The sequence below is a fragment of the Pithys albifrons genome, chromosome 30 (assembly GCF_047495875.1).
Source record: "Pithys albifrons albifrons isolate INPA30051 chromosome 30, PitAlb_v1, whole genome shotgun sequence".
Taxonomy (NCBI): Eukaryota; Metazoa; Chordata; class Aves; order Passeriformes; family Thamnophilidae; genus Pithys; species Pithys albifrons.
In genome coordinates, this window is record NC_092487.1 from 2000136 (window position 1) to 2016231 (window position 16096).

Below are 16096 nucleotides of genomic sequence, written 5' to 3' on the forward strand. Positions count from 1 at the left end.
TTTGGTTTCCACAGCAAATTTTGAGGTCACCTCTCCCCAGAATGTGGTGGGTGTTGTCGGCCAGGATACAATCCTTCCTTGCACCGTCTCTTCCACAAAGCCAGTGGACAACCTTGAAGTGCAGTGGAGGAAAATCACAGACCGGCATCCAGAAGACATCTACAGATACAGACAGTCTGGTGGTGAACCAATGCAGAAATACCATGGGCGGACATCAATGCCAGGAGATGGATTTGCCACTGGGAATGTGTCCCTGATGTTGGAGAATGTCCAGCCAGCAGATGAAGGAATATACAATTGCATGGTGATATCTGGGGACTGGAGTGCTGATACAGCCATCAAGCTCAGTATTGCAGGTTGGAGACTTCCTGGGCTGGTGGGCAAGGAGGGAAGCTCTTGCAGAGGGAAAAGAGCTCTCTGTAAAGTCACTGCCCCCCCGCTGATGCCCCCTTATATGACCCAACTCACAGCAGCCCCTGGGCCTCGTGGCACCTACCCTTTGATCCACGGGATACTTTATTTCTAAGTCACTGGGGGGTCTGTAAGGAGCCACCACTCAGGAGGCAGCTGCAGAACTGGTGATCTGACCAGCCTATGAGGTCGTGGTAGCCCTTGTAGTTTTAGGCAAGGAAGGAGTTTTAAAGCTGAATTTTCCAGGAGACACAGAGCCTGGGCTGCATTTTCAAAGGCAGCTGCATTGTGTGGTGAAATGGAGCAGGCAGGAACAGCTTGGTAAAGCTGCAAAGAGACTGGGTCTGAGTTGCTGTGCCAAGAGATGTTCTACAAGCTCCATGCCCAGCCCGAGCCCAGTTACGACCCATGTGGGACTGCTGAGCTGCAACAATCAGTGCTGGGGAGGTGTGAGCTCCCCTGAAAGACAGACAAGTGTTCAGCATCCTTGACTGTGGAACTGATAGGAATGGTTGCCCTCCCCCTGGAGCTTCTCAGCTGGGCTATGAAGGTGTTCTGGGCTGCCAGTTCCCCCCAGCTAGACAGTCAGCACTGTTTGTGTGCAGGTATTGATAATGTCAGGGGAAGTTGGTCAGCCTGAGGTCACTGAGCAAAAATAGTGTAGAATCGAGGAATCAAAGAATCACAGAATGGTTTGGGAAGGAACCTTAAATATCTTCTTTTTCCAAACTTTCCTCTATGGGCAGGGGCACCTTCCTCCAAACCAGGATGCTCCAAGCCCCATCCAACCTGACCTTGCACACTTTCAAAGATGGGAATGTTACAGCTTCTCTGGGTAACCTGTATCAGTGCCTTGTCTCTGAGTAAAGAATTTCTTCCGAATATGCAATCTAAATCCCCTCATGCAAAAGGGATTAGAGAAGCTTTTGGGACAGGAGACAGATACAGCTGCTGTAGCTTTGTCTCAGCCAAAGGAAATTTTGCATTTAAGGCAGATGGAGTGTGGGATCTCAAAAAGACTGTTGGAAAGGTTGGGTTAAGGACTGAGAGATACTGGCAGGAAACTGTGGAAAAAGCAACAGCTGTGAATCCAAGGTAGAGCTACTTCCATGGAAACACAATTCTCCCACTCACAAACTCTCTTGCCTTTAAGGTACTGGTGAAATGTTCCTTGAAATTCTGGGCCCCCAAGGTCAAGGACTCGAGCTTGGCTGCAGGTCACATGGATGGTTCCCCAAACCTACTGTCCGGTGGGTTACTGATGATGGGCAGGGTCTGTCTGCAGACACTGAAATATACCAGGACAGCAGGAAGTTCTTCAGTGTGTGGAGTCGAGTCACAGTTACTGGAGAGCAAGTGGGAAAAGTCACCTGTCAAACCCTGAATCCTCTGGTGCAGACAGAGAAGAAAACTACTGTGCGCCTCTCAGGTGAGTCCCATCATCCTAAGATACCTTTGCTGGAGGCTCATTGTCTCAGGAGCCTTGGAAGGCCCTTTCCAATGCCAAGGAAGATGACAGCTCTCCATTTCAGTCAGATGCTAGAGTGCCCTGGGGCACTGCATGCAGGACAGGTTGCAGTGATAAATGACCCGGATCCCTCTTGCCCCAGGTGCACATCCCTAGAGAAGGCAGGCCCTGCCCGCCCATACAGGACTGGGGACTATTTCTCCGTTCATCTCTACAGGAAAGATTTGGGTGGGTGCTCAGATCTGGGGGAAAGACTGAATATTGGCATTGATGACACTCAGATATTTTCTTTCCAAAGGTGCTGTTTTTCCACATATCTCTCCATGGTTCCCTGCCTTCTGGACACTAGTTATTTTATTCCTTCTTGTCTTGGCTGCTGGTGCTGTCAAGCTATTTCACGGTAAGGGCTCTTATTTCACAGGACCTCGTGTTTTCAGAAATGAGGCTGTGGGAGCTCAATCCCTGTGAGAAAGATCTCTTCAGAACCTGCTCTGGCAAAAAGTGTTCTTTGTGTGAGGGAGGCTCTGAACAGATGGGCTCAGGTGAAGTGGGTGAGGATTTTACACATCACTTCTGGGATTTTGTTTCACCCTTTGATTGCAAGGGATTATTTCTCAGCCCCTTTTGAGACTGGTCTGACAAGTAGGATGAAATACCAAGTGGAGTCTGGCTCTGGCCCACAGAAGTAGTAGATCTTCCTCACCCTAAGCTCTCCTGCAGGTAAAAGATTTCCGTGTTCTCATTTGTCATCCAGAGGCAGAAGGGGGATGCCTCCTCATGCAGGTGAGGGCTTGAGTGGATCATGGTGTCTCCAGGCAAGAGGAAGAAGGAGGATGGGGTTGGTGGACTATTCCTGGGGTGAATTAGAAAGGTTCCTTCCTCTGCCTCCATTGGCCTCATTGTTCCCCAAGTCTCCAGTGGAGCTTGTTCATCAGAGCTGGATCTTTTTTTCCAGAAGAGTCAGTGGTGCCTCCACTCTTGGAGAACCTGTGGCAGACTGTCCTGGCCAAGGGCCCAAACCAGCACTAGAAAACGATTGCTCATGATAAGGCAGGACTGACCCTTCCCTCACAGCTCTTCTGAGCTCACCCCACTCACATCCCCTGAGACCTGTGCCTGCAGCTTCATCTGGATCTGGAGAGGTCCCACGAGGGCTGACAAACACCCAGGAAAAGACCACCATGGGCAGAGAAGGGAAGGCTCATGAAGCCGTGGCAAGTGGGGCTGTGACAGACACTTCTGGGCATTGGCAGAGCCCACCTGACCAGGCTGTATTGAGAACTTTGGCAGACGTTCCTGGTGGCATTTGAACTGTTCCCATACCTGGTTCAGCCTGGTATAGCTCTCATGTGACTGTGGGTTTCCTCTCTGCAGCACCACTGGGACATCCAAACCTGACCTCTCTGGTTTTAGAAGGGTTCAGCACCCACCTGGATGAAGCCCTGAGCCATCAGTTTGGTCCTCAGGGCAGACCCTGCTCTCAACAGGAGACCCCACTGCACACCTCTCATGCTCCTTCCCACCCTGAGCAGCTCTGTCATGCGGGGACAGAGGCAAAACCAAAGTCCTTAAGCAAAGGCTGAAGAAATCAATTGGCTCTTTAAGAAATCTCCAGAGACCAGAGCAGAGCTGTCAGGAGGTTCTGGGAGGAGAAGGGCAGGAGCAGAACAATCCCTGTGTGAGGTGGCAGGAAAGTGAGGCCTGAAAAACCTCCTTATGAGAGACCAAGAGGTGCTGCAGAATCCTGGAATGTGAAGTGTCACTGCCAGTCGAGGTCTATCCCCAAAGCAGGATACCTGCAGAACCCCTTCCAGGACACAGCAGAATGCCTGGCCTTTGGAGTGGGATGAATTTGATGAGAGGAGGCTCTGTCTTTGGCAAGAGACTGCTGTAGCAGAGGGTGTTCCTCACATCTGTACAGGAAAGCTTCCAAAGGCACAGCCTAGCACTTCTGGGGTTCCTTTTCCTTTCTCATCACTAAAGGAGGAGTCTCATCCTCATATCAGTCTACCACAGATGAGCAGTGGGAGGTTCTGTGTGATCTCTCCTTTCCTGTGGGGAGCAGTGAACATTTTCACCTCAACCTCTCTTGCAGGCAGGAAGTACGGCTTGTCATGGAATTCCTGTAGGGTCAAAGAAGAGAAGCCTTTCCATGCAGGTGAGTGCCAGGACTTGCCCACACTATGTGGAAACAAAACCTTCCTAGCAAGGAGAAAATCCAGAGGCCTGTTTTGCATGAGATTTCAGTGCAATGAGTTCAAACAATCTCACCGTCCAGAAATTCCCACTTCCAAAGGCAAGTCCTTTGTTATATTTCCCACTCCCATGCAGATGTGCAGCACCCCAGGCTCCCACGTTGTGGAATACTGGGCTTTTCCCAGCATGAACCAGCACAGCCTGGACTCTGCTGGATCCCATCCTCCCCAGGTTCTAAGGCAGCTGTTTGTCTGTCTGTGCTCTTTCCAGCTGGGATGGGGGCAGGGGAATGTTCTTCCCTCAAGGCAGATGGGAGGTCTCCCTTTCAAGGTGGGTAAAGACAGTGTCCCATTGACACTTTCTATTTTCACTGAATTGACAAGAGAGTCAAATGTCACAGGACCACTGCAATCCATGCTGCAAAACGATGACCATCCACACTCAAAACAAATTAAAAGTCTTCAGGAAGCTTCCCAGAACCTGCAGGAGTCCACACAGTGTGACTTTTAGCTCCTCAGAGCAGACCTGGAGAAAAAAGGAGGTGAGCAGGCCATTCTCCAGCAAACCTTCACCTCTCTGAAGGCATAATCTGCCTCTGTGAGCTCCCCAAAGGGGATGGAGGACAGTTTTTACACAGCAAACCACCTGAACCACCTCCATGCTGAAGTGTTCTCTACAGGCAGTCAAGGTCACTCCTCCCTCACTTGTCTTTGAAGAGAGTGTGTGCTAGGAGTTCTCTCATTCTCTGGTCCTTGCTGAAGTTGCCCCCTTGAAGTCCTGTCACCGTCTGTCTCACCGTCCCCACTGCCCTTCTCCTACTCCCCCACCCTACTACCATGCTGGGGGAAGCCAGGCTGTGCCCACTCTGTGTGTCTGTCCCCATAAGGAGCCCAATACCATGCTGCCCTGCTCAGCTTGGGAGCATCTCAGTGGGCAGTGCAGGGGGTGGGGGCAGGTGAGGGCTCTGGCTGCAGCTGGCACTCTGCCCCATGTGCAGGACCTTCCTCTGGGTGGGCACAGGGTCCATGTCCATCCCAGAGGCCACTGAGCAACGCTGGGACCCCAGGAACATTCCTGAGACGGCAATGTGGCCCCAGGTGCAGGTAGGGGATGCACCACCACACCTTCCTCATGACATAGAGCATCTTCTCCCAGGGCCATAGGTGCTGTCTGCAGACATGGAGTGGGGTGATTCCTACCCTCTGTGCTGCCCAGCAGGCCTTGGTCAAGCCTTCAGGAAGGCTCTCAGGGACTGGGTTCTTTTTTAGGGCAGGGAGTTGGGCCTATCAGTGAGGGGAGCAGCAAGTTCTTTTCCAAGGTCACTGAACTAGAAAGGATTCCCCGAGGAAAGAGAACTCTCCTGTGCAGCAGCTCATTTAGTGACCAGGCAGGACACTGAAGGGAACCCAACTAAGGATGTCGTTTGGAGTAACAAACACCTGAGAATGGAACTCTCCTGGGAGATCAACCTTGTCTTCCTATTGAAGATAAATAAGGAGATGAAGTTCCATGAGCACAGAGACTTGTTTGTGTCTCTGAGCACAGGGGCTATGGAGAACAGCTTTCTCTGAAGGAGTTGGTGCTGGGAAGGAGAAAGAGTGAGTTGGGGCACAGACCCCAATGTGGGCCTTCTTAGAACCAGACTGTGTTCCTCTGCCTTGCTCAGGCAGGGCACTGTGTGTGTTGTAATTCCTCAGAGCTTCTTGTCCCCTGTCTGCTAAAGAACAGTGGGCAAAGTGAAAACCGTTTCCAGATGGAACCTGCAATATAACATGGAATTCTTGTGAGGTGAGGATTTGTAAGAGAAAACAAGGAAGATAAAAACACACCTGCAGGAAGGCCTTGCAGAGATGTTAAAGAAGAACCATTAAATTTGAGGTTTTCAGCATCCCCAGGGCAGATGGTGGTGCCCCTTCAAGGAGGGAATGTCCGTGTCTCAGGGATATCTGTCTTTCTTTCACAGGAAGGTCACTGAAGGCAAATACCAGAGAAGTCATGGAGTATACGCTGGAGAAGGATCTGCAGCCGCTCTTCCAACAAATTAAGTCTCTGGGGGAAGATTTCCGGAATGGGCAGGAGTCTCTAGAACGTCGTCTTCAGCTCCTTAGTACTGACCTAGAGAAGAAACAAGGTGAGCAGGGCCATTCTCCAGCAGGCCTTCTTCTCTCTGAAGGCAAAACTTTGTCTACAGGGAAACTGTTCTGTGAGCAAGACCTTCTGCCATCTTCCAGGTGGGTACATTGGGCAGACCTTTCTCAGGTGCAGATATTATGGCCCAGGCCAATGTAACACCTCAATTCGGAGATGGCAGTTGGACTTATTAAGGTAACTCTTGTTTCCCTCATCACTGAAAGGAGTGAAAGAACAGCATTTTCTTTGTCCTTTCTAAAAGGAAAGGCCCAGTGTTATTAGTGGGACAAGACACCATTTCAGGGAGGCAAAATCATTGTCCCAGTGACACCAGTCTTTTTCACAGGAAGGATGGTGGAGGACCTGCAATCCATGTGTCTGAAGGAGAGCCAGGAACGTTACAAAGAAACTCAAGGCCTTCAGCAAGCTTTGAAAAATGTGCAGGAGTCTGTACACTGTGACCTTCAACTCTTCAGAACAGACGTGGAAAATGAACTAGGTGAGCAGGGCCCTTGCCCAGCAGGCCTTCATCTCTCTGGAGGCAAAAGCTGTTCTGCAGGCAAACTGTCTTGTGATCTCATCCTGCACAGCTCCTCAAAGGGGATAGAGATAAAAAGCCCTTACAGAGGGAAAAGCTTTCGTGCTCCTGCCACTGAAACACTGCTATTTTAAAAGAATGTGGTGCTGTGAATTCTCACATTCCCTGGTGCTTGTTGAGGTTCTCTAACTGAGGTCCTGTCACCGTCTTTCTCACTGTCCCCACTGGCCTTCTCCTACTCCCCCACCCTGCTACCATGCTGGGGGAAGCCAGGCTGTGCCCACTCTGTGTGTCTGTCCCCATAAGGAGCCCAATACCATGCTGCCCTGCTCAGCTTGGGAGCATCTCAGTGGGCAGTGCAGGGGGTGGGGGCAGGTGAGGGCTCTGGCTGCAGCTGGCACTCTGCCCCATGTGCAGGACCTTCCTCTGGGTGGGCACAGGGTCCATGTCCATCCCAGAGGCCACTGAGCAACGCTGGGACCCCAGGAACATTCCTGAGACGGCAATGTGGCCCCAGGTGCAGGTAGGGGATGCACCACCACACCTTCCTCATGACATAGAGCATCTTCTCCCAGGGCCATAGGTGCTGTCTGCAGACATGGAGTGGGGTGATTCCTACCCTCTGTGCTGCCCAGCAGGCCTTGGTCAAGCCTTCAGGAAGGCTCTCAGGGACTGGGTTCTTTTTTAGGGCAGGGAGTTGGGCCTATCAGTGAGGGGAGCAGCAAGTTCTTTTCCAAGGTCACTGAACTAGAAAGGATTCCCCGAGGAAAGAGAACTCTCCTGTGCAGCAGCTCATTTAGTGACCAGGCAGGACACTGAAGGGAACCCAACTAAGGATGTCGTTTGGAGTAACAAACACCTGAGAATGGAACTCTCCTGGGAGATCAACCTTGTCTTCCTATTGAAGATAAATAAGGAGATGAAGTTCCATGAGCACAGAGACTTGTTTGTGTCTCTGAGCACAGGGGCTATGGAGAACAGCTTTCTCTGAAGGAGTTGGTGCTGGGAAGGAGAAAGAGTGAGTTGGGGCACAGACCCCAATGTGGGCCTTCTTAGAACCAGACTGTGTTCCTCTGCCTTGCTCAGGCAGGGCACTGTGTGTGTTGTAATTCCTCAGAGCTTCTTGTCCCCTGTCTGCTAAAGAACAGTGGGCAAAGTGAAAACCGTTTCCAGATGGAACCTGCAATATAACATGGAATTCTTGTGAGGTGAGGATTTGTAAGAGAAAACAAGGAAGATAAAAACACACCTGCAGGAAGGCCTTGCAGAGATGTTAAAGAAGAACCATTAAATTTGAGGTTTTCAGCATCCCCAGGGCAGATGGTGGTGCCCCTTCAAGGAGGGAATGTCCGTGTCTCAGGGATATCTGTCTTTCTTTCACAGGAAGGTCACTGAAGGCAAATACCAGAGAAGTCATGGAGTATACGCTGGAGAAGGATCTGCAGCCGCTCTTCCAACAAATTAAGTCTCTGGGGGAAGATTTCCGGAATGGGCAGGAGTCTCTAGAACGTCGTCTTCAGCTCCTTAGTACTGACCTAGAGAAGAAACAAGGTGAGCAGGGCCATTCTCCAGCAGGCCTTCTTCTCTCTGAAGGCAAAACTTTGTCTACAGGGAAACTGTTCTGTGAGCAAGACCTTCTGCCATCTTCCAGGTGGGTACATTGGGCAGACCTTTCTCAGGTGCAGATATTATGGCCCAGGCCAATGTAACACCTCAATTCGGAGATGGCAGTTGGACTTATTAAGGTAACTCTTGTTTCCCTCATCACTGAAAGGAGTGAAAGAACAGCATTTTCTTTGTCCTTTCTAAAAGGAAAGGCCCAGTGTTATTAGTGGGACAAGACACCATTTCAGGGAGGCAAAATCATTGTCCCAGTGACACCAGTCTTTTTCACAGGAAGGATGGTGGAGGACCTGCAATCCATGTGTCTGAAGGAGAGCCAGGAACGTTACAAAGAAACTCAAGGCCTTCAGCAAGCTTTGAAAAATGTGCAGGAGTCTGTACACTGTGACCTTCAACTCTTCAGAACAGACGTGGAAAATGAACTAGGTGAGCAGGGCCCTTGCCCAGCAGGCCTTCATCTCTCTGGAGGCAAAAGCTGTTCTGCAGGCAAACTGTCTTGTGATCTCATCCTGCACAGCTCCTCAAAGGGGATAGAGATAAAAAGCCCTTACAGAGGGAAAAGCTTTCGTGCTCCTGCCACTGAAACACTGCTATTTTAAAAGAATGTGGTGCTGTGAATTCTCACATTCCCTGGTGCTTGTTGAGGTTCCCTCACTGAGGTCCTGTCACCGTCTTTCTCACCGTCCCCACTGGCCTTCTCCTACTCCCTCACCCTGCTACCATGCTGGGGGAAGCCAGGCTGTGCCCACTCTGTGTGTCTGTGCCCATAAGGAGCCCCACCCCATGCTGCCCTGCTCAGTGGGCAGTGCAGGGGGTGGGGGCAGGTGAGGGCTCTGGCTGCAGCTGGCACTCTCTGCCCCATGTGCAGGACCTTCCTCTGGGTGGGCACAGGGTCTATGTCCATCCCAGAGGCCACTGAGCAATGCTGGGACCCCAGGAACATTCCTGAGACGGCAATGTGGCCCCAGGTGCAGGTAGGGGATGCACCACCACACCTTCCTCATGACATAGATTGTTGTTGCCTAAGGCCCACAGATGCCTAAAGTTTTGTCAGGAGAAGGTTAGGTTGGATGTTAGTAAAAAGTTCTTCCCTTACATTGTGATTGGGTGCTGGAACAGGCTCCCCATAGAAGCGGTCAGAGCACCAAGCCTGACAGAGTTCAAGAATTGTTTGGACAATACTCTTGGACACATGATGTGTCTCTTGGGGATGGTGCTCTGTAGGGACAGGAGTTGGATTCTATCGTCCTTGTGGGTCCCTTCCAAGTAAAGAGATTCTGTGAAATGCTGTCTGGAAAGACGGAGTGAGGTGATTCCTGCAGTCTGTGGTGACCAGCAAGCCTTTGTCAAAACTTCAGGAAGGCTCTGAGGGTCTGTGAGAGCTTCAAGAAGGGCTGCTTTGGCAGAGACTTTAAATCAGACCTTTCGGGCATTGTTGCTGCACATTCCTGGTATTCCCTCCAAGAACACAGTGACGGTGTCCCAGTCACACTGTTCTTTCTTCACAGGAAGGATAGAGGAGACAAATAAAAAGGCTGTGGAATCCATGTGTAAGAATGGCCATCAAGAAGTCTTGCAGAAAATTCAAGCTCTGCACGAAGCTTTCCAGAACAGACAGGAGTTCATACAGCAAGACCTTCAGCTCCTTAGAATACACCTGGAAAACAAACGAGGTGAGCAGGGCCATTCACCATCAGACCTTCCTGTCTCTGGAGGCAAAGGCTGCTCTAAAGGCAAAATATGCTGTGAGCTTGTCCTGCGCAGCTGCTTAAAGGGGATGGAGAGGGACAGACATTTCTTGGTGAGTAGAGCTCGAGTTCCACCCCATACAACACTCAGTGAGCCTGAAAATTGCCTGCAGGGGTACCTGGTACAGGAAAGTTGCCTCTGGTTCCTGAGAGCCCGTTCTCTGTGAAAGCCCATCTCCCTTTCAGTCCATGATCTGGCCCTTCCTCTGGCCTCTCCTTCTCATCTCAAAAGGGAGGAGAGGTCGAGCTCATCTCACAGCAGCTTTTAGGCCTCCTTGGACATCAGAGGGAGCAAATTGGAGCCACTTGCCCCATGTCTGGGAAACAAAAGTATGACACCCCTTGATTTACAGTTTTCTCTTGAAGACTGATTGAATGAGAAGAGAACTGGTTAAGATAACAGTAGGTGTTTTTGGCAGGGGAGTAGAGGAGTGTGAGCATGGAATCAGTGTCACCTAGGGCAGAGGTTGGTAAACTTTGTTTGATTCCCCCAGCAAGCCCTGAGAAATCCACTCATTGGATGTTTTTTTTTCTCTTCCCACAGACCTTTCAAAACTATGTTCCTACAAAGGTAAGCATAGGGGAGATGATGGAGGTGAGTCCTCAAAGCCTGAAGGCAGTACTGGAAAATACATCCAATCTCCTCAGAGAGCTGTTTAGAGAACACATTGAAATCAAGGGTGGTTTAATGACTTTTTCCCTGCCCTGTGCTGCCAAAAGCCCTGCCTGTGCTTGTCAGGATCATCTCAGCTGTGAGGAGCAGGGACAGCTAGCTTGCATTGCCCACTGCAGCCCCCACCTCCCACTCCTGCTTTGGGCTCTGGAGCCTTTAATCAAAAGGGTCTGTGCTGGTTTAAAGGTAAACCAGCAGGAGAAACCAACACAACACAAAAGAGATTATAAATCAGAGTTACAAGTTAGTAACAATATTACAATAATGCAGTGGCACAAAGACAAATTGGTTTTAACCCACAAAACTCAGAAGTATAACCCAGCACCCTGGGGCACAAACACAATGGGGTTTGTTAGACCCTGTGCTGAGACCCACGTGGTTCCCCAAGGTATAAGGAGGTGGAGAACCTGTTGGTGCAGATGATGGTTGCAGTCTGGTCGAGCATGGTGGGGTCTCCTCCTATTGAGGTCCTCCTCTGAATCTGATGAAATGGTCCCAGAAGTCCCCAAACCCCAAGATTGTATACCCTCTGTTTGAGGTGGGAACACCCAGTACCTCCCCCAGGACAGGGAGTTCCACAATGGGTGATCTGACTCTGTGAGTCAGGGGGTATTTTTTGAATTGTTGATGGCCCATTAGCAGACACGTCCCCTCAGGTGGGTTTGGAGGTGCTAACAACTTCCTAGAGGGGATTTATCACAGCTCTTATCTCACAGGTTTCTTTAACACCAGCTTATATCCTGAGGGATTGGATGTGCCCTGGGCTGTTGTTGCAAATGGCCCATTGTTAACAGTTCATGAGAAAATGACATAGAGGGTTTTAGAATACACGGCTTTGGTCACACCCACACAGTGATAAAGTGTCATGACTTGCTGAACTAGGACAGGGTCTGGAGCTGATTCGGCTCCACTGCAGAAGCAGCTCCTTCTGCTTTAAATCTGAGCTGAGCTGGAGGAGCTCAATTCATGACATTGCACCTTGGTCGAGTCCTGCCAGGGGTTCATCCTGTTCACTACTGAGCATGGAAAGCTTAGGAAAGAAACATTTCATTATTCTTCTGGCAGTACAGATCACTCTTCCACCTTAATCCATGTGGCAGCAAGATCCCAGATTGGTGCTGTCCTGTTATTGAGAAACTGCTTAAAGCTTGAAAATCACCTTCAGACTTTGCCAAGGAGTTAATCAAGACAGCCAAACCTAATTGCAGCTGCTGTCAACTCCTGCTCCTTTTCCTCAGGCCACCCCATAGCAATGTAGAGATGGAATGAGAGAGTGGTTATCCCCACAGACTCCTCCTTGGTGCTGCCTGCTGGAGTCCCAGGAGCACTGTCTGAGTGCCTGGCTCTTGAGGCATGCAGGCTGCCACTCTCTGCATCAGCAGCCCAAGGGAGGGACATGGTGGGAGGAGAGGAGAGAAGCTCAAGGTGCCCTGAGGTTGCCGAGGGCACCTGAGCATGGAGAGGGGGAAGGACAAATGAGAGGGGGATGAGGGCATAAAAAAGAAAGGCTCAGGAAAGCAGATCTTGTGTTTTCTGCTCCTCATGGCCTAACTTGACCATTGCAGGGGATGTCACCCTGGACGCTGCCACGGCTCATCCCAGACTGGAAATCTCTGTGGATGGGAAGAGAGTGGAAGATACCGGTGTCACCAGTATCACCTTGCCCAGCTATGAGAAAAGATTTGATTCCCATCTGTTTGTGTTGGCAAAGGAAGGATACAGTCACGGCAGACACTACTGGGAAGTAGCTGTTGGGAGAAGAAGCAGCTGGGCCTTGGGTATTGCCCGGGAATCTGTGACTGTCAAAGGGGGATTGACTCTGTCCCCTAAGAATGGCTTCTGGGTCATAGGGTTGACAGATGGGCGAGACTATTGGGCCTACACAGATCCTTGGACCCCTGTGAGTGTGAGTGGGGAGTTGTGTTACATTGGGATCTTCCTGGACATCCCAGCCAAGAGGATGACTTTTTACAATACCTGTAATGAATCAGTTTTGTACACTTTTAGCATTGGTGATGGCAGCAGTCAGGAAGGGAAATTCATTCCCTTCTTCTCCACAGGCACTGCTACTACAGAGCCTGACCCTGAGCCTCTGATAATACTGCCCAGCTCCTCCTCCTCTCACCTACTCCTCCCCAGCCAATCCTGATTTCTAAGGCTTGTCAGGATTTGGCAGCTGGCATGGCTGCTGTGCCTCACTGATGTATCTGTATTTCCTGGCTCTTTAGGCCTGGCACTGCCAAAGGGGAATGCAGAGTTCCAAGTGTTGGGGGAAATTTGAACAGCTCAGCCCACGGCATGCTGTTAGAGGCCTGTATGCCCAGCCCAGCCTATGCAGAGAATAGCAAAGCCACATGTCCTTGAGCTAGTTCCAAAAGTAAACAAACTTGCAGTAAACATCAGCAGCGGACGAGTAGCAAAATGTGAGAGACCACAGAAACAGGCAGGGGCCAATTGGGTCGTGTTGTGAGGCGTGTGGACACCAGCTATTAGTCAATTGTATAGTGTATGGCCAAACTTCATGAATGAAGATTTGGGAAGGGCTGTCCCCACGTGGGTGTGCCCTTCCAGCCTGCGCAGTGGATTTTTTCGGTGAGGCTCAGCGTGCGCAGAACTGGCCCCACCGTTTAAGTCCCAAGGTCCACCTGCCACAGCCAAGCGAGCTTGGACGGTGACAGTGAAGTTCTCAGGACTGTCTACAGCACCTAGTACTAACCGGGGCTGACCCCTGCTGAGCATCCGAGATCTGACGGGATTGGATGGCAGGGAGGCATTGAACTGCCCGGTACGATCTCCACTGAGACTCGAACTCACCACCTTGTGATCAGAGTCCAGAGTGCTCACCATTACACCATGGGACCGCCCATTAGCCAGTTAAATGCCACTTAAAGACAGTTAAATGCCTCACTGACATCCGATCCTGTCAGATCGCGGAAGCTCAGCAGGGTCAACCCCAGATTAGTACTTGGATGGGAGACCTCCTGGGAAATGCCTGGTGCTGTAGGTTCTAGTCCTGAGGACTTCACTGTCACTGTCCAAGCTCGCTCGGCCGTGGCAGATGGACCTCAGGACTTAAACGGTGGGGCCAGTTCTGCGCACGCTGAGCCTCACCTAAAATCCACTGCGCAGGCTGGAAGGGCACACCCACATGTGCCCTTCCCAAATCTTTGTTCGCGAAGCTGAGACACACACACACACACACACACACACACACACACACAGCCAATAGTGCGCTCGTACTATTCATGTGCTTTTAGAAGTATGAGAGATAAGTAAGTGTGTAATAAACAATAAACTGGAGCATTGATCATACCTCCATGAGGACTCATCTTTGACTCCGGCGCCGTACCCTTGGTAGCTCCTTACCTTATCCAAGCACACTGCGAAGCCGAGCTCACTTCCTTGCTTCATCTGCCCAGTACAAACCCCATCCTTGCTGAGACTCTTGTCCATGACATCAGCAGGAGACTTGTGTGGTCAGAGGGGCCCCAAATCAGCGAGACAGTCCTTGGTGAAAGGGTCTTGCTGTCTCTAAGCAGAGGTCCTGCGAGGGCAGAACTCTGGTGTCCCAGCAGTACCTAAAGCCCTCCTGCCCACCAGCAAGAGCTGAGTGTCTGTAGGGCCAGCTCCCCGTGCCCATGAGCCCTCCTCCCTCCCCTGATGCTCCTCCTCATCCTCCCCGCTTCAGGGCCTTGAGGGCACTGCCACCATCCAGCACTGCTGGGCACCTCTGCCAGGGCTGCTCATGCTGCCCAGCCGAGCAGCAGCAGTGGGGCACTCAGTATGACTGCCCTTTACTCCCTTCCTTCCTGCCACAGGCCTTTGGGCCTTTGGGAAATACACCTGCTGGGAGGACAGATGTTGTCCTTGTGGCCATTGAGGCCATCAGATTCTTCAAGAGCGATGACAAGTGAGTGGCAAGGAATATTCTGAAGGTGGCCATGAGATTCCTTGATCAGTGGCAGACAGACATAAGTGGCCTGTGACTGGATTGCCATGCACTTCAGCCCTTCCTTCATCTCTCCCTCCCAAACCACGTGCCTTGTGCACCTGCAGCAACCTTGGGGCATCAGAGAGGAGGTGGTCACAGCTTCCCAGTGGAATTGGCTTTCTGTGTCCTTTGGCCTTGATTTGACTAAATAACAGGGGAAACAAGAGTCAGCAAGGCAGAGCAAATTTTCTAGCAAGCTTATCAAATCACCCTGAGATGTGCTGGAAAAGTGGCAGGACAGGAGCAGTCAGGATTACTGCAGGGCATCAGGAATAACTTCTTGCTACAAGTGCTGGAGGGACCAGTCAGTATGTGGACCAGCTCTTCCCCTCCCAGGGAAAATGTGGCTTTGGGACATGGGAGTCAAGAGTAGGTGTTACGGGTTCACCTAGGTGAGCCTAAATTTGGGGTTCAGAGTAGGCCTGAAGCTGTCAGCTGACTTGAGCTGGGCTGAGCTAACAGCTGAATTCTTCTAGCCAGTAGTTTTGTATTCCACACCACATTACGACATCATGTCCAGGGAAGTAGGAACCAGTGTGGGAGTGGTTAAGGCAGTCGCTTTTTAGCCTTCCTCTTGAGAGACACATGATGCTGCCCCGGGGGCGATGGAGAGGGCCAGGCCCACCACTGGCTCACCAGGTATCTCAGGAAAGTAAAATGTGTTATTCTGGTTCTCTCTTTTCTGCTTGGGTTTGTCTCCCTGGGGAATAAGTTTTTTTGAAGTAATGTGTAGTTAAGATAGTAGAGTTTGTGTGTTCGTTGAGAAGGGGGGAATTGTTTAGTGTTGTTGCAGGCTTGTGTGAGTGTATATTTGTAGTCTCCTCTAATTGTCTCTTTCTTTCTGTAAAAATATATGTAGTTTTAGTATAAACGTGGTTTGAAGTTTTTTTTTCTTCCCCTCTCTTTTCCTCCCTTTCTTTGGTGTTGGGAGGGAGGCTCTAACTCTGTACTTGGAGGGTTGGCAGTTTGCCAGCTCAAACCAAGACAGTAGGTTTGGCTGTGGGCCCACAAAGCAGCAGGGTTCAAGGTCCTGAAAGGAAGGGAAGGGAGCAGAGCAGCAGCAAACAGATTCTGGCCTTGAGGAGAACACTCAGCTTCCGCAGCAAAGTGGCAGCTGGGATGCTCCGGGAAGTGGCTGAGAGTGGCAAAGGATGTCAGGACGCAGATATACAAGGAGCTGTCTGAGTGCAGAAGGATGAAGCTCACAACTGCTCTGGCTTTTTTACTTACAGATGAATTCAGCCAGGACAAAAAGAGCATGGAAAGCTGCATAGCTGGTTTGTTCCTTGGAAAATCAGAAAAGGAGGTGTCCCAGCAG

The 16096-nt window shown here is 50.8% G+C and overlaps 1 protein-coding gene across 5 annotated transcripts in view; it reads left to right on the forward strand.

Annotated features, from left to right (window-relative positions):
* Positions 1-13393, forward strand: part of LOC139683878 (butyrophilin-like protein 9) — a 38417-nt gene extending 25024 nt beyond the window's left edge. For all 5 annotated transcript variants that reach the window (XM_071579388.1, XM_071579389.1, XM_071579390.1 and 2 more), the window contains 11 exons: positions 15-356; positions 1565-1840; positions 2178-2279; positions 3975-4037; positions 6039-6206; positions 6552-6704; positions 8127-8294; positions 8640-8792; positions 9875-10039; positions 10659-10685; positions 12353-13393. In XM_071579388.1, coding sequence (XP_071435489.1) covers positions 15-356; positions 1565-1840; positions 2178-2279; positions 3975-4037; positions 6039-6206; positions 6552-6704; positions 8127-8294; positions 8640-8792; positions 9875-10039; positions 10659-10685; positions 12353-12936 — 2201 coding nt within the window. In that variant the 3' untranslated portion in view covers positions 12937-13393. The remainder of the gene's footprint in view (positions 1-14; positions 357-1564; positions 1841-2177; positions 2280-3974; positions 4038-6038; positions 6207-6551; positions 6705-8126; positions 8295-8639; positions 8793-9874; positions 10040-10658; positions 10686-12352) is intronic.
* The last annotated feature ends 2703 nt before the right edge of the window (positions 13394-16096 follow it).